Source organism: Crocodylus siamensis, chromosome 6 (genome assembly GCF_052110815.1).
Source record: "Crocodylus siamensis isolate JL-2025a chromosome 6, ASM5211081v1, whole genome shotgun sequence".
Lineage (NCBI taxonomy): Eukaryota > Metazoa > Chordata > Crocodylia > Crocodylidae > Crocodylus > Crocodylus siamensis.
In genome coordinates, this window is record NC_143400.1 from 24,322,216 (window position 1) to 24,341,864 (window position 19,649).

The following is a 19,649-nucleotide window of genomic DNA, read 5'->3' on the forward strand; positions in this document are numbered from 1 at the left end:
CCACGTTGTCAGTGCCGCATAGGTCCTGTGGCTGCCTAGATGGGGACAGGAGCTGCCCCGCTCTGCAGCAATGGCGGCGTGGAGGGAGGTCTGGGCCCTGTGGCCATGGCAGCTACCCCAGCCTTCGAGGTACTGCTGGGGGTGCCTGTATAGAGAAATAGTTCAGCTCCCCCCTTGCAATGGTTGGACCCGTCCCCTCCCCTTCCTTTGGAGGGGTGGGGGATACCATTCCCGCGGGAGGAGGGGAACTATTGCAGAGGGGAAGAAAGGAGGTAGTGGTCAGTTTCCCAACCCCCCGCCCGCGGGAGCTACCAAGCAGTTGCGTGTGGCTGCGCTGCCCCCCGCCTCGCTGTCCTGGCTGGGGTAGCGCCCAGGAGCAACGTGAGGGATAAGTTCCGCCCCCACCCAGCGGGGATAGTAGTTTGGTCCATCGGGCGGGAACGGAGATAGGTTGCACCCCTCCCGGGGTAGAATGGTCGGGCCCACTGCGCGCGGGCGGTTCCACTGCCCTGAGCGGGGGGAAGCTGTAGTTGCCCCCCGCGCAGCGTGGAGATGATGCGGGCCGCAGTAGCCTGTCCTGATGTTCCATGCCCCTCCCGCTGCTGCGCGGGACTTGTTCCGGGCATTGCTCCGCCACCCCCAGTTCAGCGGGGCTCTTCCCTCCACCTCGCCCCCCCCCCCTCCGGCTCCAGCCGCTGCTCGCCCTTCCCCGCTGGTGCTGGCTGTTCTCTTTTTAACCCCCTCCGCGCTGGCATTGGCTGTTCCCTTCACCTCCGCTTCCCCTGGCGCTGGCTGTTCCCTTCACCCCCACCCCGCCTGTGCTGGCTGTTCCCGTTACTCTCCCCCCCGCCGCTGGTGCTGGCTGGTCCCTTTACCCGCCCCCTCCCCCCCGCTGGTGCTGGCTGGTTCATACCCCCCCACCCCCGCTGGTGCTGGCTGTTCCCTTCACACCCCCCCATGCAGCTGTTTTAGCTGTTTGGCCAGGGGGAGGGGGCTACTGCCCAGAGGCCAGGCCTGGCATGTTTCCTGTGCACTTCCTGTCCCAACTGCCCCACCCAGCCTTGTTCCCCTGAACCAGCTTGGTCCTGCCCCCCCAAAGCAGCTGCATCTTGGGTGTCTGGCAAGCCGGCCCCCCAGCCCCTGGGTTCCCAATGTCCCTGTGGGATCAGGCCTGACCAGGACACCCAAAAACCCAGGAACAGCTGGAGTGACCTGTTCAAGCATGTGCCCTCCCAGTACACAGGCCACCTTCCCTACGTGCTTGGTGAGGTGGGGGCCTGCCCATCAGCACCATCTTCGGGCCCACCTGTCCAGCAGAAAGGGCACGTGAGGTCCGGAGACGCAGCGGCTGGGTAATGAGTACAGTCTCCTCGTGGCCACTGCCTCTGCCAGGGCGCTGGGCTCTCCTGGGAGGTTGTCCAGGGTGAGGTGGAAGGGCCTAATCGAGTCCCCCAGCTGGGGCTGGCTTGTCCCCCGCAGTGCCGGCAGGCGCTCCCTGCCAGCGCCCCGTGCGGGCTGCATGGGAAGTGCACAACCCTCCTGGGGCTCTGCTGCGCGGCTCGGCCCCCATGGTGGGGGGCTCCCCCTCATGGGCCCGGGCCCTTTGCGACTGTGGCCCTGGTGCTCTGCATATGGCCCCCAAGGTGGTGGGGAGGGGCCGAATGCTTCTAGACCCTTCCATCAGCCCTCTGGCCCTTTTGGGGGTTATAGGCCTGCTCTTGCCCCCTCATTTCCTCCCCAGGGGTGTGTCTGCACCAAAATTCCCCCCTCAGTCTTTGCACCCTATCTCCCATGGGTTGCAGCCACTGCAGGGAGCTAAGATATCTCCCTCCTTGGGCTCCTTCCTGCCCCAGCAGCTCAAAGGCAGTTGATTGCCAGCCCTCTAGGGTACAGGGTTGCCCCGCAGGCAGAAGTCATGCTTTCCTTCCTCGCTGATCACACCCTGCCCTGTCCTGCACAGCCATGGGAGAAGACAGGGGATAGACCCACAATGACTTCACTCAGGACAGGCACCATGTCCAAACCAGATTTTATTGGCGCGGCCTGCCCGTAGACAACATGGACAATTAAAAAACAATTAAAATGCGTCCCCAGCCTCTTCCAAACCAGCCACCAGCACAAGCAGGGGTAGGCTCTGCACAGTGCAGCCCTAGCTGGGCAGGGAGATGGAACCCAGCTGGTGGAGGTTGAGCGAGACAGAGGGAGAAGTGCTGGGCGCGGGGCAGTGTGGGCCCTGGCAATCAGGCACTGCGCTGGCAGAATCTAAGGGGAATGAACGCACAGGCTGGCATCACGCCCCTGCAATGCCCACTGTGTTTCCGCCATGCCCCATCCCACCTGGACGCCACATGGCTTGCCAGGCTGGGTGGGGGCATGCCCACGAGGCTTGGGGCAGGGGTATGGCGGTGGGGCGGGCTCCATGGTACCTGCTGCTCCTGGGCTTCCTGGTGCCTTGCTGCTGCTCTCACCTGGCACCAGATTGCTGCTGCCCTGCTGCAACGTGGGTCCTGCAGGGGGCACGGGGTCTGCGGGGGGTGGCTGGGCCTTGCCATAAGGCTCAGGGCTGAGCATGGGGAGTACATGCACTTCCATCATGATGGGGGTGCTCGGCAGGGGCAGAGAGGAAAAAGGCATCTCGGGGCACAGAGGCAGCAATGGGTAGGGGCTGTCAAGGGTAGCATGTGCAGGAAGCAGCATGTGGGCCACAGAGGGTGGATCTGGGGGGTAGCGGAGGCTGCTGTGGGGAGCCCTGCTGGAGCTGGCTCTGGAGCCCTGGGCGCTGGAAACCACTGGTGGACGCCAGGGTGATCCTGGTGAGACCAGGTGGGAGCCCCGGTGCTCCGGGGCAGGGGCACGGGCGTGTCGGTGCAGGGCTGCCCGTAGCGGTGTCAGCCCTGCAGGTGCTGCCCTGTCTCTGGAGCCCATCAGGACCCGCATCTGAGTGGAGTCTGATGCCATCAGGAGGCTGGCATCGCAGGGCGGGGCAGGGAAACTGGGAAATGGTGGCCAGGTGGGGCAAGGGGGCAGGAATGTGGGCATGGCAGCAGCAGGGGCTGGCTTGGGGGCATTTCTCAGCACCATCAAGGCCTCAGCGGCCTCCTTCTGCAGCTGCTCTTCAGAGATGGGGGAGAAGACGAGGCCCTGAGGTGACCAGAGAGGCAGAGGAGCCAAGGCGGAGGACACCTGCAAGAGAGCAGTTGGGGGCAGTTAAGGCACCCCCTCGCCCCGTGCCAGCATCTGGCTATGAGCAGGATGGATCTGAGCACTCTGTACCTGGGTGCCCAGTGGCATCGGCTCCCGGAGGGTGCTGGAGCCCGCGTTCCTGTCCCGGGGGCCTAGCACCAGGCGGCTGCAACAACACAGAGTGGGCATCAGAGGTGCACAGTGTTTGGGAACCCACTTACCTCCTAGCCCTGGTGGTTTGATGCCCGAGCTGTTCCAGCCTAACCCGTCTCGTCCTCCCCAGGTGCAAGGGAAAGCCCGCCATGGCGCTGGTTCAGTTCTGGCAGATGCCATGTGTGGAGCACACCCAAAATAAGCCCTTCCCATTGCCAGCCAGCCCAGATACCTACCCAGGCAGGTCAGAGCACGCTGCTGGGTACCACATGGGCCCCAGCGGTGGTGGGAACAGCTGCCCAGGGACTGCCAGGAGGCCAGGTGGGGCGCACGCCATCTTGCTGCCATCGCACCCTGCCAGATAATAGGAGGTGATGTGAGAAGCTGGGCTGTGGCGCTGTTTGAAAGGGTGACACATTCCCGTCCCACTGAGGGGAGCAGCCCGCAGAGTGCCTGGCCATCCTGGAATGGACAATCAGCTTGATGGTGATGGGGCTACGCACCTGGGTGAGTTTGCAGGTGAGGCAGCACCTGGCAGCAGAGGGGCGGTGGCCGGGGGAGAGGTGGCATGAACCAAGGGGCAGGGGCTGGCTGGTACTCCCCAAAGGCCCAGGGCAGCTCCGGCGCGTTTGGCCAGTGGGGGAGAGGCACCCAGGAGCTGTTCTACAAGGGGACACAAGAGAGGCTGCTGGAAGGACAAGCAAGGAACTGCCCAAGGGCAGTGGCCGCCAGCTATGCCTTTCTCCCTCCTCACCTTCTTGGCAAGCGGATGTCTCTGGAGGGCGGCAGGTGCCGCGGCATCACTCCCTGCTTCCCCGTTGGCCGGCTCCACGTTCTCCTTCTCCTCTGCAACAAGGAGGAAGGGGCTGGGCAGGTCATGGGGCCGGTGTCACCCCACACCACAGGGCTGTGGGGGCACGTACACACCTCCACCTGCGGCCTTCCGCCGCCGGCTCCCGTCGCATGGCTCCCCTCTCGCGGCAGAGCCGTCCCTGAGCTGCATCAGACCCCCGGCCAGCTGCCGGCGCAGCTCCGTCTCCTGCTGCCGGCGCAGGGCCACCTGGGCTGCCATGACGCGGCGCCGCTGCCTGCCGGGAGCAGGGAGAGACAGACCGTGGAGGAAAAAAAAAGATGTGCCAAACCCCTGGCTCCGACCTGCCCTCAAGCGCTATATTGACCCCCCGCCCCTCCCCCAGTGCTCCCCACAGTGTGGACATGACCCCCCACCCCCACCCGTGCCTCCATACAGGATGAGGATGCACTTGTGGCACTGGCAGCCCTGGAACTGGCAGCATTTCTTGTGGCCCTTGAGCAGGGCCTTGACGCCGTGGTTGCGGCAGCGGGCGCATGTCGGGGAGCGGGTCAGGGCCGCCGGGGTAAGGTCTGGCGCGCTGGTCTCGCCCGTGGTGGAGTCCGACGGGCAGCTCCGCGTGCGGGGCGTTGCTGGGCCTGGGGCATCCCCGCCATCCTCCATGGTCCCTGAGGGGAGCAGCACCAGCTTCCTTGGCAACCGCAAGGCCCCTTCCCCCACCCGGCCTTGGTGATGGGGGCCAAGCCTGGGGCCTGCACTCAGGGGATGCAAGATGGCGCCTGGTGCCCTCCCGGGGCCACACTGTGGAGCCCTCGCCCAGGAGGCCGCAGGATGTGCGGGGCCCAAGGCATCTGCTGGGGTGGGGCGGGGGCTGCCGCTGTGGGGGTAAGGCTCGGGGCGGCGGGGCCACGTGCGGGGCGGGGCGGGGCGGGGCTGGCCCCGCCAACTGACCCGAGCCCCCTCTGCCTCCGCCCTGCAGCCGCCGAGCCAATCACAGCGCCCCTTTTACCGGCCTCTTAACATTAAGGACCAATCGCGGCTCTGTTTTCATGTGACACCAGGGCGGCGCCCAATCCGAAGCGCCCGGCTTTTTCCCGCCGTCGGGCAGCCAATCAGCTTTGTCTTTCCCTCAGGGAGGGGGGGAGAAGCCGCTCCTCCTTTCCCCCTCACGCGGTAACTGGGAATGAGCCAATCAGTGCCTCAGAATCGCTCGGGAGGGCGGGGGCGGGTCGGAGCGCGCGCGGCATGGGCTGAACCATTCGGGAGCAGGAGAGGTGGAGCCGTTAGGATGAACCATGGTAAACTGAGGGGGATCTGCCTTCTGAACGGCAGAGCGGTGGAGGGAATGTTCTCCCAGCATGCCCTGCGCCAGCGCGGCCAAGGGGGCGTTCTCTTAGGGCTCCCAGCATGCCGTGCGCCCAGGGGAGCGTGGTTCCCAGCATGTCGTGTACCCAAAGTAAGCGTGGCTCCCAGCATGCCGTGCGCCCAGGACAGCGTGGCTCCCAGCGTGTCGTGTACCCAAAGCAAGCGTGGCTCCCAGCATGCCACGCAGCTTAGAGCTGAGTGCCACCAGGGCTGGGGACGGGCCGTCATAATTTCCTGCTTCCTGCAGGTGGCAGCAACGAAGTGTGGCACCTGCCAAGCAGGCAGCTAACGAAAGCGAAAGCACAGCCGTCAGCTCAGCCCGTGATGCGTCCGCCCCGGCGCACACGTCCGCGTTGCTGCCCAGGGAGGTGGGAGAGGAGTGGGCTCTAGTGATTCAGAGTGGAGGCTGGGGATGCCTAGGGGGCCCCGCTTCCTCCCCCCTGCTGAGGCTCCTGCACCCATGGAGCCTGTGTGCCTGGTGGAGCGGGTGCCCACATCAGGCATGCTGCGGGTGAACCCCAGTGCCCTGCGCCAGCTCCGCATGCTCGCTCAGCCCCTGCACGTTCTGGCCGTGTTCGGGCCACGCCGCACTGGCAAGTCCTTCCTGCTGGACCAGCTGGCAGGGGCTGCGGCAGGTGAGTGCCCCCCCCGTACGCTCCCTCCTGCCGGCCCCATGACCCCCACACTTACCCCTGCCCCCCCCCAGGCTCTGGGCCCCAGCGCGGAATCTGGATGCGGTGCCTGTCTCACCCCACCCGGGCCCAGCACAGCCTGGTGCTGCTGGACACCGAGGGCTTCCCCGACCACGAGCAGGTGCCTGGGCAGGAGGGGACACAGTGAGGTCTGTGGGGTGAGAGGAGGGGGAGCTGGGAGCCCAGATGCCTGGGTCCCCACAGCTCTGGAAGAGCAGTGGGGTGACAGCAGGGGGCTGGGAGCCCGGATGCTTGGGTTCACTGCGGGGCCCAGCTGACATGCAGTGTGCGCAGGACGACAAGGATGCCTTTTCCCGGCTCTTCGTGCTGAACGTGCTGCTCAGCAGCGTCTTTGTCTACAACAGCTGTGGCGACGGTGACCCCCAGGCCCAGCTTGAGCGCCTCACGTATCCTCCGCACGCCCTCGCACCACCAGCCCCTAGCCCCTTCCTTGCCCCACACCCTGCCCGTGCTTCACTTTTCCTTCACTGGTGCCACAGCTACGTGCGGGAGCTGCCACGGCGAGTGCGTGTGCTGCCTGAGTGCTGCGAGCCCTGGGACAGTGGCGTGCTGCTAAGCACCGTACTGCCTGCTTTTGTGTGGTGCCTGCGGGACGTGGCGCCTGACCCCCAGCTTGACTGGGAGCTGGAAGAGGAGCAACATAACCTGGACTCCACTGTCAGTGCTGCACCAGGTGGGCTGGGGAGGCTAGTGGTAACGCCCACCCCAGAACCAGCTGCATCTCGGAGTGCTTGTATACCCAGCCCAGTTCCAGCTGCCCACAAGGTACTCTGGGGCCGGGCCCTGTTTCCCCACAGGCGCAGACCACTCCCCGACTCGCTGCATCCAGAGCACCTTCTCCTGCCGCAAACTCTTCCGCTTCTGCCCCCCTGGCCTGGATGGGGAGTGGGGGACACTTCCTGCTCCCCTTGGCCCGCTGCACCCCACCTTCCAGAGGCAGCTGGAGCACTTCCAGCAGTACGTTCTGAGCTGCGAGCCCAAGGGTACCCTGGGGAAGCACCTTGTAGACGGGACGTGTAAGTGCAGGGGCTGAGAGGATGAGCTCAGGTGGCCCCTAATGTGGTCAGAGAGTTGGTGAGGGGCAGGGCAGACAGGTACCTGCCCCCATACCCACCCCAGCCTCCCCCCCAGTCCTGGCTGGGATGCTGGAGCGCATCGTGGAGCTGCTGGGCCGGGATGAGGCCATCCTGTTGCAGGAAGTGTGCAAAGAGCTGCTGGAGGCGACAATACCGGTACAGGCAGGGCTGCGGGGGGGCACTGCTGGTGCGCAGGGGTTGCAGCCGGTGACTCCATCTCTCTCCTTCCTCCCCAGCATGAGGTTGAAGGCTGCAGGACCCCCAGCCCCTCAGGGCCAGTCCTGGAGAGCAGAGGAGCAGCCAGTGCCACGCAGCCCCTCAGGCCCGATCCCAAGGTAGAGGAGAGGTGTCAGCCCTGAGGCGAGAGCTGAGGGCAGGGGGGACCCAGAGCTCAGCCCACCCCTCTCCCCACAGGTGGAGGCTGTTGTCATCCTGCAGGCATCTGCAGCTTCTGACAAGGGTGGCACCGGGGGAGCCAGTGCCCAGGTGTCACTGTGGGACCCAGCCCAGGCCACCTCTGCTACAGGGCCCATCTGCCTGGTGGAGAATGTGCCAAGCCACGGGCTGAAGGTAAACCGGGAGGCGCTGGTGCAGCTGCAGGCCAGGAGCCAGCCTGTGGTGGTGGTGGCCATTGCTGGGCTGTACCGCACTGGCAAATCCTATCTCATGAACCGGCTGGCTGGCAAGAAGACAGGTGAGTGCCCGGACGCCTGAGTTCTCTCCCTGCTCTGGGAGGGGAACATGGGCTTTGAGCCTGGAAGCCTGGGTCCTGTTGCTGTTGAAACCCCTGGCACCGCTCTCCTGCCAGGCTTCTCCCTGGGCTCCACCATCCAATCACACACCAAAGGCATCTGGATGTGGTGCGTGCCCCACCCGCGCCGGCCCAGCCACACGCTGGTGCTGCTGGATACGGAAGGGCTGGGCGATGTGGAGAAGGTGAGCAGGATGCGGCCCCCAGGGTTGCCAGGAGCATGGTTTGGGGTCTAGCAAGGCATGCTGGGAGGGGGTGACTATGAACAGTGCAAGGGCTGGGGTGTTATTTGGGGTCTCCCTCTCCTGGGCGGAGGATCACAGGATTCTGGGCACTGGGGATTTGGGGCTGCCTCAGTTTCCCCCAGCCCAGGTCAGACAGAGCTCATGGGTGGGTCCCACAGGGCAACACCAAGAACGACACGTGGATCTTCACATTGGCCGTCCTGCTCTCCAGCACCCTGGTCTACAACAGCCTGGGCATCATTGACCAAGGTGCCATGGACCGGCTGCAGTATCTTTGGCCCCAAAACTGGTTAATAACTCGCTGCTGCTGCCAGCTGAGGGGGATGTGGTGGGTCTACGGGTTGTGGGGGGGGTTGTCTCCATTTCAGGGGCACCGGCATCCACATTTCCTTAGCTGGCCCCAGCTATGTGACAGAGCTGACGGAGCACATCCAGGCCAAGGCAGCACCTGGGGCTGGCCTGGCAGCAACAGGGGACGGGGCCGACTTCGTGCGCTTCTTCCCAGCCTTCGTGTGGGCCGTGCGGGACTTCACACTGCAGCTGCGGCTGGACGGGCGGGACATCACAGCAGATGAGTACCTTGAGCACACGCTGAGGCTGAAGCCAGGTGAAGCCTGAGGCCGTGGTGAGGGAGTGAGGCTTGGGGACTCCAGAGCTGTCCATGTCTTCAGCCATCACCTCTCCCCACCTCACCCCCAGGTGATGACCAGTGCGCCCAGGCCTACAACCTGCCACGGCAATGCCTGCGCCACTTCTTCCCCACTCGCAAGTGCTTCGTGTTTGAGCAGCCAGCCCATGGGCAGGACCTGCACCAGCTAGAGGAGCTGCACGATGACCAGCTGAACCTTGGCTTCCGCGAGCAGGTGGCCCGCTTCTGCGCACACATCTGGGCCACAGCGCAGGCCAAGGCCTTGCCGGGTGGCCACATAGTGACAGGAAAGTGTGAGTGCCCTGCGGGTGGTGTTGGAAGCAGCAGGGGTGTCTGTGCCCAGTGCTGGGGAAGGGGTTCAAGGAAAGGCCGTAGAAAACCCAGGGGGCTCAGGGAGGCATCGTGAGCAGATGGAGCTGAGTGCATGCAGCCCAGGGCAGACAGGAAGCAGAGCGAGGGTGGAGCAGACTCCTCTGGGACAACTCTCCCATGTACCTGCACCAGTTTTGGGGCAAAGGGGTTCCTCCGGGATGTCTCTGCTGTCCTGGAGAAGGTCCGGGGACCCACCTCTGAGCCGTGCCCTCCACAGTGCTGGGGGACCTGGTGGTGACCTATGTAGATGCCATCCGCAGTGGGGTGGTGCCCTGCCTGGAGAATGCTGTGCTGGCCCTGGCACAGGTGGAGAACTCAGCGGCGGTGGAGGAGGCCATGGCCCGGTACCAGACAGTGCGTGTGCCGTGGTCGGTGCTGCCCACAGAGACGTTGCAGGAGCTGCTAGCGCTGCACGCACAGGCTGAGCACGATGCCCTGGAGGTGTTCATGGCACGCGCCTTCAAAGACGAGGATCATCTCTTCCAGCGCAGCCTCAAGGTAGAGTGTGGGTTCAGCCCTGGTTTGGCCCAATGTTGGGGCAGGTGGGGGACGGGGAGAAGTGCAGCTCCAAGAGCCGTGTCCCTGCAGGAGCAGCTAGATGTGGAGCTGAGCAAGCTGTGTGCCGCCAACGAGCAGGCATCCCATGACCGGTGCCAGGCTGCGCTGCTGGAGCTTTCTGGGGACCTGGAAGCCCACATCAGCAGTGGCACCTATGCGGTGCCAGGTGGCTACCAGCGCTACCTGGATGAGCGTCAGCGAGTGGTGGACCAGTACCAGCAGGTGTCGTGCAAGGGGCTCATGGTGAGTATGGTCAGGGGCTTGGGGGCCCGGTTGTTTGGGTTCACTCCAGCTCTGTCATGCCCTCCCAGGGCAGGTGACATCCCTGGCACAGTGGCTGGGGGCTAGGTGTGGCCATGGCAGTGGCTTACCAGGGACCATGCCGTGCAGGCCATGAGTGCCCTGCAGGAGTTCCTGCTGTCCCAGGATGCTGTGGCTGACACCATCCGGCAGGCAGACCAGAGCCTCAGTGAGCATGACAGGGAGCTTGCAGGTGAGACCCCACCCCAGCACCCCAGGGCGCACCCCCCCACCCTCTCTGACACAGCACATGGTACCCCCCCAGGGCAGCGGGCACGGGCAGAGGCGGCGGAGCACGAGGCAGCGGTGCAGCGGATGGCGCACAAGGCGGCCGAGCAGAGGCAGCAGGAGGCCAAGCGCAGCCATGCTGAGCACATGCAGCAGCTGGAGGCCCGGCTTGAGACTGAGCGCCAGCAGCTGCTGGCTGAGTACCAGCGGGCGCTGGACCACAAGCTGAAGGTACCAGGGGCTGGGTAGTGGCCAGACACCTGGGTTTTCTCCCAGCTCAGGGAGCTGAGCACCCAGATGCCTGAGTCTTGCTGACTCTCTGCCCCCACCCAGGAGCAGGAGCGGCTGTTGCACCAGGGTTTCCAGGACAAGGCTGAGCAGCTGCAGGCCGAGATCCGGGGCTTGCAGAGCCAGATGAGCCAGTCCCGACGCCCAACCTGCATGCTCTTCTGAGGGGCTGCCCAGGCACACATGTTTTGGACCCGCTGCCCCTCCTAGGAGAGGGGGACATACCCCAGCTGGACTCACTCCCTCTGCCCCTGGATTTGCTTCCCCTGCCCCTGGAGGACCCAGAGGCCTGGGGGGGCTGGATTCAGTGGGGCCCCGTGCTACTGTTAGGGTCCCTCTGCCCTGCTGCAATAAAGAATGGTTTAGAAATACCCTGGTCTCCTCTGCCTTGGGGGTGCTGGGAACTGCTGGGGGCACTGTGGGGAGGGGATCCTCAAGGTGATGTCTGTGGGACTGGGGCTCTGCAGGGTGGGCAGCCTTGGGGACTTGCATGTCACACAGATATGGAGGCAGGCATGTGAGACTCCTTGCATGGGTGGCAGGTCAGGGTGGGCGTTGGTGTAAGCATCTGGAACGTGTTGGTGCGCCTGTGTGGGCGCTTGTGCGAGAGCTGGGGTGATGGCATTTATGAGATGAGTTGAACTGGACCTCCATGTATCACATGCCTGCACGGGTGTGTTGTCTACACACCAAAGTAACAGCAGTCATGTGACAACCATGCATGAGTGTGTAAAACCATGTTCAGGAGGGGGACAAGCCACACTGTGGGTGACAACTGCACATAGCAGGGCATGTGTGAGACTCTGTGAGCTGGGTTGCGGGTACTTGTGACATAACCCTGACTCTGTGTGTGTGTGCGTGCGTGCGTGCGTGTGCATGCGCGCGCGCGCCAGATTGCCTCTGACCCGCCCTGGCTCCAGCTTTTGCTTTCGCTTTCCAACTGAGTCTTCCGTCCTGGCTCTGCTCTGCAGTGCTGCCGGGCAGAGGCACGGATGCGCAGCACAGTAACAGGACAGGTAGCCCATGCATCTGTGCCCCAGGGGCAGGTAAGAGCCAGATGCCCACATCTACTCTGGTGCCTGTAAACTGGTGGATCCCAGTCCTGGCACAGGCTGGGCTAGTTTGGGAGATGGGGTGGGGGCTGAGTCCTAATCCCCTGGGCTTCTTAGTCTGGACATCCTTTGAGCCCTTTCCTGTATGCCTGGAGCCCCTGTGACCCTCAGCCTGGCCCCCAAACCCACATGGCTGCACCCCAGAGCCTAACACTTCCCTTCTCACCCCAGCCCCCCTGCCCAGCTCCAGCAGCCCTTCTGCAGGCTGTCTACCCCACAGCCATGGCATTGCAGACCCCCATGCCAGCCCCCGTCTGCCTGATCGAGAACAGCCCTGCAGGGGGGCTGCAAGTGAACCGGGAGGCGCTGGCGCAGCTGCAGGCCGGGAGCCAGCCCGTGGTGGTGGTGGCCATCGTGGGGCTGTACCGCACTGGCAAATCCTATCTCATGAACCGGCTAGCTAGCAAAAGGACAGGTGAGTGCCCAGGCACCCGGGTTGCACACCCAGCCTGGGGAGGGGAGTGGGGGCTGGGGATTGCAGCAGGGTGGAGCTGGGGTTTCCGGATGCCTGGGTCCTGTTGCTGTTGACAGCCCTGGCACCACTCTCCTGCCAGGCTTCTCCCTGGGCTCCACCATCCAGTCACACACCAAAGGCATCTGGATGTGGTGCGTGCCCCACCCGCGCCAGCCCGGCCACACACTGGTGCTGCTGGACACTGAGGGGCTGGGCGACGTGGAGAAGGTGAGTGGGGCATGGCCCAGTGGGGCTGCTGGGAGCGTGGTCTGGCAAGGGATGCTGGGATGGGGCGGCTATGAAGGAGCAGTAATGCAGGGCCTGGGGTGTCACCTGGGGTCTTTCTCCAGGGAGCCCCCTGGGCGGAGGCTCACAGGGCTCCGGGTGCTGGGGGTTCGGGACTGCCTCAGTTTTCCCCAGCCCGGATTTGATGGGGTTCATGGGTGGGTCCCACAGGGTGATGCCAAGAACGACACGTGGATCTTTGCTCTGGCCGTGCTGCTCTCCAGCACCCTGATCTACAACAGCCTGGGCGTGATTGATCAGCATGCCATGGACCAGCTGCAGTATCCTTGACCCCAAGGCTGGGTAACAACCTGGTGCTGCTGCCAGCTGGGGGAGAAGTGGCGGGTCCATGGGCCGTGGGTTCGTCTCCGTTTTAGGCATGCCAGCATCTGTGCTTCCTTAGCTGGCCCCAGCTACGTGACGGAGCTGACGGAGCACATCCAGGCCAAGGCGGCGCCTGGGGCCAGCCCGGCGGCAGAGGAGGACGGGGCCCAGTTCGTGCGCTTCTTCCCAGCCTTTGTGTGGTCCGTGCGGGACTTTACGCTGCAGCTGCGGCTGGACGGGCGGGACATCACGGCAGACGAGTACCTGGAGCACACGCTGAGGCTGAAGCCAGGTGGGTGCCTGGGGGAGGCTGCACTGGGGTGAAAGCATCCTCCCCTGATACCTAGGGCTGGCCTGGGGCAGGGGACCTGTTTTCGGGGGCCTGCCACAGCCCCAGAGCAGCCATCTTTCAGCTCTTGCTGACCTGTCACCCCAGAAAGTGGCCGGGTGGCCCAGACCTACAACCTGCCACGGCAATGCCTGCGCCACTTCTTCCCCACTCGCAAGTGCTTCGTATTTGAGCAGCCAGCCCGCGGGCAGGACCTGCACCGGCTGGAGGAGCTGCACGACGACCAGCTGAACCTTGGCTTCCGCGAGCAGGCAGCCCGCTTCTGCGCACACATCTGGGCCACGGCACAGGCCAAGGCCCTGCCAGGCAGCCACGTAGTGACAGGAAAGAGTGAGTGTCTTTGCAGGATGGGGCCAGCCCGGCCCAACCTGGGCAAGCTGCGGGAGGGGCTGTGTGCCCAGCACAGGGGGAGCGGGTGGAGGAACAGCCCCAGAAAGCACTGAGGGACTCAGGGAGACATTATGAGACCAGGTAAGGCTGAGCATACATGGCCCAGGGCAGACAGGAAGGGACCCAACCCCATGGAGTCCCCCTGCCCCAGAAGCAGTACCAGGGCAGGGCTGACTCCCCCAGGACAACTCTGCCGCGTGGCCGTGGCAGTCCTGGGGCACAGAGGTTCCTCCAGGACATCTCTGTCAACTCCGGGGGGAGGGCAGAGGCCCCAGTACTGGCCCCAATGTCCATCCCGGACGAGATCTGGGAAGCCGCCTCTGAGACATGCCACCTGCAGTGCTGGGGGACCTGGTGGTGACCTACGTGGACGCCATCCGCAGCGGGGTGGTGCCCTGCCTGGAGAGCGCCGTGCTGGCCCTGGCGCAGGTGGAGAACTCGGCGGCGGTGGAGGCAGCCATGGCCCGGTACTCGGCGGCACTGGGGCCGAAGCTGGCGTTGCCCACAGAGACGCTGCTGGAGCTGCTGGCGCTGCACGCGCAAGCTGAGCGCGAGGCCCTGCGGACATTCATGGCACGCGCCTTCAAGGACGACACGCGCCAGTTCCAGACCGAGCTCATGGTATGCCCCATGGCCCGGGAGGTGCCCTGGCCCAGCCTCGCTGCTGGGATGTTCCCTTCATGCCTGTCCCGCACGTCCGTCTGTCCCACAGCGCCGGCTGGAGCAGCAGAAGGAGGAGCTCTGCCAGCGCAACGAGCGGGTATCCTTGGAGCGCTGCCAGGCTGTGCTTGCAGAGGTTTCACGAGACCTGGATGCCTGCATCCGCGACGGGTTTTATGCAGTGCCTGGCGGCTATCGGCGCTTCCTTGGTGACCGGCAGGAGGTGGTGGAGCGCTACCAGCAGGTGCCAGGCAAGGGGATAAAGGTAGGACCCAGCTGAGCCCCCTGTTCTGCCAGGGCCTTCCTGGGGATCCTATACCTGTCCTGGGCACCCACTGCCCTCGTGCCTGGGAATGATGTGAGCAGCTGGGCGGGCACCTGGGCAGTGACTGGATCCAGAGGGGAAGGCCCCTGGCCTGCCCAGCACTCGCTGGATAATGCCCTGGCTCGTTGCCTCTCACCCAGGCCAACGCAACCCTTCAGGACTTCCTCGCCTCCAGGGAACCGATGGCCCAGGCCATCCTGCGTGTTGACAGGGCCCTGACGGAGACAGAGAAGGAGGTGGAAGGTGCGTGGGGCAGAGGCAATGCCAAGGGGCAGGGACTGGATGGGACGCAATGCCAGGGGCAGCAGGTGCAATAACGCAGCCTCCACACCACCCCCAGCGCAGCGCACCCGGGCAGAGGCCGCGGAGCGGGAGCAGGAGCTGCTGCAGCAGGAGCAGGCTGAGCTGCAGCAGAAGCTGGAGGAGCAGAGGCGCAGCCACGAGGAGCATGTGCGGCAGCTGGAGGAGACACTGCAGTGGGAGCAGAAGGCGCTGCTGGAGGAGCTGGACCGGACGGTGGCACAGAAGCTGCAGGTATGAGGGCAGGAGGGCATCCACACGGTGCCCCAGGGCTGGATGGGGGCTGACGTGCATATCCCTGCAGGAGCAGGAGGCGCTGCTGTGTGAGGGCTTCCGGAAGGAGTCTGCCCGCATGGGGGAAGAGCTGCGCCGGCTGAGGGAGGAGAGCAGTGCCATAAGCCAGCCATCCTGGATCAGTGCTGCGCTGACCCTGCTGGGCGATGTAGCCTCCCTCGTGCTCCCATGCTTTATGGGCAAGGTCGTGGGCTTGGGCACCCGGCTCCTTGGGCGGTTCTTATAAGGGCAGCGGGAAGCCGCGCTGCCTGGCATGGGGGCTGCTTCGTCCCTGCTGCCACTGTGTGGGCTGGGGTGCGGGAGGGGGCAGGATGCCAGGCTGGATGGGCCTGGGGCAAAGGGGTTCCTCCGGGACCCTGGGCTTGTACCCAGCTCCCGGAGGGGAGTCAGGGCTGGGGAATGAGCGCAGGGGGAACAGGCAGCCCAGACGAGAGTCTGCCCCAAGCCAAGCCTTGGCCCCCTGCTCCACACCCACAGCAGAGCACAGGGCAGTGCCTGCCCCGGGACACGTGTGGGTGGAGGGGGCTGAGCTTGGCACCAGCTGCAACAGCAATGCTTCCAATAAATGCAACAGCAATGCTTCCAATAAACCCTTTACTGAATCCCGCTGGTCCTGTGTGATGCTGAGCACCTGCTGGGAACAGCTGAGGAACAAGATGCCCAGAGCCTCAGCCCTGCGCAGGGAGAGGGTCAGTTGCTCGAGGTCCCTGTGCGAGCACATACAGTCCCCCAGCTTGCCCTGCCCTTGGCTGATGCGTGCACACGTATCACTGTGCAAACCCTGCTAGTTTCCTGGAATCAGCTGCTTGGCAGGAAGAGTTGTGGCGTGGCCCCCACCTCCCCCAGCCTGCTCATTGTACTGTGCTTGGCTCAGTCTCAGCCCCAGGGCCCCACTGCCAGGATCCTGTCTGGGGATGCTGGCTGCCAGTTCCAGCCCCCTCCTGTTCCTGCAGCCCCACAGAAGCGCAGCTCCGAGCGAGGAGAGCTGCAGGGCATGGCTCTGGGGGCTGGGTGTGAACCCAGGTGTCAGGCTCCCTGTGCCTGGCTCTACCCCCCAGACCCCACTCTGGCTCCAGCGTTTGGTGTCCTGCTTCCCATGCTGGAGCACCCCTTGGTGCGACCTGCACCGGCTGGAGGAGCTGCACGACAACCAGCTGGAGCCTGGCTGCTGTGAGCAGGCGGCCCACTTCTGCACACACATCTGAGGCACAGCTCAGGCCAAGGCTCTGCCAGGCGGCCACCTTCTGACAGGACTATTTGATGTCCTCACAATGTTGCGGCATTTACCGCCAGTCTCTATGGGTCACCTGCGGATGGCGGCCGGCAGTGAACATGCACCCCGCACCCTATCAGGGGTGCAGGGAGGGAACTGATGTTAAAACCACCCCCAAAGGGTATGAGGGCAGGAGGGTCCCGCTGGTCATCGTCATCGGTCGGTGTGTCGCTGCGGCGAGGGACGATCAGCCCCAGAAGACATCAACTAAAAACAGTCTGGATAAGGGTAGCTTGTTGGCGTCCAGCGCTCGATGTCTTCCTGGAGGTTTTCTAAAAGGCTAAAAGCCCACCTTCTAACAGGAAAGCACGAGCGCCCCAGGGACAGTGGCGGGTCTGTGCCCAGTCCTGGGTGAGCAGGTTGAGAGGCCCCGGAAACCCTGAGGGGTTCAGGGTGGCATCATGAGCAGACCAGGCTGAGCTCATGCAGTCCATTGCAGAAGGGAAGCAGCACCAGAGCAGAGCAGTTTCTCCCAGGACAGCTCTCCTGTGTGGCTGCAACTGTCCCAGGGCAAAGGTGTAACTGCAGAACGTCTCTGCCAACTCGGGTGCCCACGTGTGGAGGAAAGAGGCCCTGGTACTGGCCCCGCATCTATTCTGGAGGGGGTCTGGGAACCTGCCTCTGAGCTGTGCTGTCCTCAGTGCTGGGGGACCTGGCAGTGACCGATGTGGGCAGCATCCACAGCAGGGCAATACCCCGCTTGGAAAGCGCCATGCTAGCCCTGGCACAGGTGGAAAGCTCGGCAGCGGTGGAAGAGGCTGTGGCCTGGTGCAGGGCGGTGCTGAGGCCACGGTCAGCACTGCCCACAGAGGCGCTGCCGGAGCTGCTGGCGCTGCATGCAGAGGCCAAGTGCGAGGCTTTGCGGGTGTTCATGGCGCATGCCTTCTGCGACAAGGGCCACCTCAAGGTCCTGTGCAGGGCAGCCCGAGTTTGGGTCGCACCCTGGGTGCGGGTGGGAGTGCAGCTCCACCAGCTTCAACCTACTGTGTCCCTGCAGAACCCGCGGGACATGGAGCCGAGCGCGCTGTGCGCCGCCAATGAGCTGGAGTCCCAGAACCAGTGCCAGGCCACGTTGCAGGAGCTGTCCAGGGACCTGGATGCCCACATCCACAGCAGCACCTACACGGTGTTGGTGGCTACCTGGATGAATGCCGGCAGGACATGGAGCAGTACCAGAAGATGCCAAGCAAGGGGCTCATGACTCATGGCCGGAGCAGGCTGGGGGCCTGGACATCTGGATTCTGTCCAGCCCTGGGAGGGGGTTGGGAGCTGGGGGCCCGGACACCTAGGTTGTCTCCAGCTCTGGCTCTGTGCTGGGGCTGATGACATCCCTGGTGTGGCGGTTGGGGCTGGGCACGGCCGTGGCTCACCATGGGCCATGCCATGCAGGCGGTGAGCATCCTGCAGAAGTTCCTGCGGTCCCAGGATGCTGTGGCCAACACCACCCTGCAGGCAGATCAGGGCCTCAGCAAGCGCGACAAGGAGCTTTCAGATGAGACCGCGCCCCGGCACCCTCGCCCCACCTGCTCCGCACCCCAGCCTGGCCCCGACACAGCACACGGTGCCCCCAAGGTAGCGGGCACGGGCGGAGGCAGCGGAGTGCGAGGCGGCAGCGGAGCGGGCAGCACAGGAGGTGGCCAAGCAGAGCGGCCCAGGGCTGAGCACAGCCATGAGCAGCACATGCGGCAGCTGAAGGCCCAGGTCAAGGCTGAGCACCAGCAGCTGCTGGACAAGCACCGGCAGGCACTGGACCACAAACTGCGGGTACCGGGGGCTGGGTGAAGCCCGGACACCTGGGTTCTCTCCTGGCTCGGGAAGCTGGGTTCCCAGGCGCCCGGGTCTGGCTGACTCTGTAGTTGCTGATGCAGCAGGGCTTCCAGCACCAGGTCAAGCTGCGGCAGGACGAGATCCGGGCCTGCGGAGACAGAGCGGGGCCATGCTGCTGTCGGGATCCTGCTGCCCTGCTGCAATAAAGAACGCTTTGAAGATGCCCCGGTCTGCTCTGCCTTGTGTGGGGCCCAGGGACTGCCAGGGCACTGTGGGGAGGGGTCCTGTGGGCAATGTCTGTGGGGCTGGGGCTTTGGCGGGTGGCTGGCCTTGGGGACCTGTGTGACACAGGCATATGCATGGTGTGACACACAGGTATGGGAGGTGGCATGTGAGACCCCTATGTGAGTGTGCACACGAGAGCTGAGGTGATGGCATATATGGGCATAGCTGAACTGGACTTCCATGTGTCACATGTCTGCACGTGTGTGTTGTCAACACGCCGAAGTGGCACCAGTCATGTGACAACTGTGCACATGTGTGTGAAACCTGCATCTCCAGGCGTGGAACCAGCCACACTGCAGGTGACAGCTGAATGTAGTGAGGCATGTGCGAGACTACGCGAGTCGCATTGTGGATGGCTGTGACAATCCTGCCCATGTGTATGCACGTGTGCGTGTGTGTGTGCGAGATTCCCTCCCTCACCACCCCCGTTCGAGCCCCACCCACCCTGGGCTTTGCACTGGCTCTGGCTTTTGCTTTGTTTTCCATCCAAGGCTGCCCTCCCGGCTGTGCCAGCCGGACACAGGGCAAAGTAACGGGCCCTGGGGCCGGCTAGCGGTGTGGTCTGGGGTTTGGCAAAGCATGCTGGGAAAGGGCGGAGTGCTCCAGGGGCTGACCAGAGGTGTCCGATGCCAGGCGGGCAAGGCAAGTTGGGGCTGGTTCCTCCATCTCCAGGTTTTCACTCCTGCGAGGGCCGGCGCGCAGGACACCTGGGTTCAAGCCTCAGCCAGCTGAGATGTGCAGAGTCCCTCCCCGTGCCTCGGTTTCCCCATGGTGTGGCTCGTACTCCTGGCCTCCTGGAGCAGCGCTGGGCAGGTGGGAGCCTGGAATGGTCCCACGGCGCAACACCAAGAGCGACACATGGATCTTCACACTGGCCATGCTGCTCCCCAGCACCCTGGTCTAAAACAGCTTGGGCATCATTGACCAGCGCCTTGGACCAGCTTCAGTATCCTTGGCCCCGGGGCTGGTTAATAACCCGCTGCTGCTGCCAGCTGGGGGGAAGTGGTGGGTCCCTGGGCCGTGGGGCCCATACCCATCTCAGGGACACCAGTGTCCATGTTTCCTTAGGAGCTGACGGAGCACATCCGGGCCAAGGCGGTGCCCAGGGCGGGTCCGGTGGCTGGGGAGGATGGGGCCAA

The 19,649-nt window shown here is 64.4% G+C and overlaps 3 protein-coding genes across 7 annotated transcripts; 2 read left to right on the plus strand and 1 right to left on the minus strand.

The window, feature by feature from the left end:
* Positions 1 to 1,999: 1,999 nt before the first annotated feature.
* On the minus strand, positions 2,000 to 5,276 carry DMRTC2 (DMRT like family C2). Of its 4 annotated transcripts, XM_090055303.1 has the most exons (7): positions 4,584 to 5,276; positions 4,264 to 4,424; positions 4,091 to 4,182; positions 3,840 to 3,999; positions 3,573 to 3,690; positions 3,274 to 3,349; positions 2,123 to 3,183 (listed from the first exon to the last, which is right to left on the minus strand). In XM_090055303.1, the coding sequence occupies exons 1-7, from the start codon at positions 4,808 to 4,810 to the stop codon at positions 2,263 to 2,265; spliced, it is 1,755 nt and encodes a 584-aa protein (XP_089911429.1). In that variant the 5' UTR covers positions 4,811 to 5,276; the 3' UTR covers positions 2,123 to 2,262. The 4 variants fall into 4 exon arrangements, with proteins under 4 accessions (XP_089911428.1, XP_089911429.1, XP_089911427.1 ...); XM_090055302.1 differs by lacking the exon at positions 3,840 to 3,999 and having other exon boundaries at positions 2,000 to 2,262; positions 2,427 to 3,183; positions 3,274 to 3,690; XM_090055301.1 differs by lacking the exon at positions 3,840 to 3,999 and having other exon boundaries at positions 3,274 to 3,690; positions 4,599 to 5,276.
* A 95-nt stretch (positions 5,277 to 5,371) lies between these two features.
* Positions 5,372 to 11,052, plus strand: LOC149861748 (guanylate-binding protein 1-like). The gene is made up of 18 exons (XM_090055291.1): positions 5,372 to 5,445; positions 5,760 to 6,147; positions 6,219 to 6,325; positions 6,499 to 6,611; positions 6,705 to 6,898; positions 7,023 to 7,241; positions 7,357 to 7,457; positions 7,538 to 7,636; positions 7,716 to 7,995; positions 8,110 to 8,237; positions 8,456 to 8,565; positions 8,702 to 8,904; positions 8,997 to 9,239; positions 9,536 to 9,816; positions 9,907 to 10,119; positions 10,267 to 10,369; positions 10,442 to 10,635; positions 10,738 to 11,052. The coding sequence occupies exons 2-18, from the start codon at positions 5,925 to 5,927 to the stop codon at positions 10,855 to 10,857; spliced, it is 2,931 nt and encodes a 976-aa protein (XP_089911417.1). The 5' UTR covers positions 5,372 to 5,445; positions 5,760 to 5,924; the 3' UTR covers positions 10,858 to 11,052.
* Positions 11,053 to 11,223: 171 nt separating this feature from the next.
* Positions 11,224 to 18,924, plus strand: LOC149861749 (guanylate-binding protein 2-like). Of its 2 annotated transcripts, XM_090055292.1 has the most exons (11): positions 11,224 to 11,738; positions 11,976 to 12,219; positions 12,359 to 12,486; positions 12,715 to 12,824; positions 12,957 to 13,159; positions 13,304 to 13,546; positions 13,947 to 14,227; positions 14,319 to 14,531; positions 14,732 to 14,834; positions 14,932 to 15,125; positions 15,196 to 18,924. In XM_090055292.1, exons 1-11 carry the CDS (start codon positions 11,685 to 11,687, stop codon positions 15,409 to 15,411), a joined length of 1,989 nt encoding a protein of 662 aa, XP_089911418.1. In that variant the 5' UTR covers positions 11,224 to 11,684; the 3' UTR covers positions 15,412 to 18,924. The 2 variants fall into 2 exon arrangements, with proteins under 2 accessions (XP_089911418.1, XP_089911419.1); XM_090055293.1 differs by lacking the exon at positions 15,196 to 18,924 and having other exon boundaries at positions 14,937 to 15,120.
* The last annotated feature ends 725 nt before the right edge of the window (positions 18,925 to 19,649 follow it).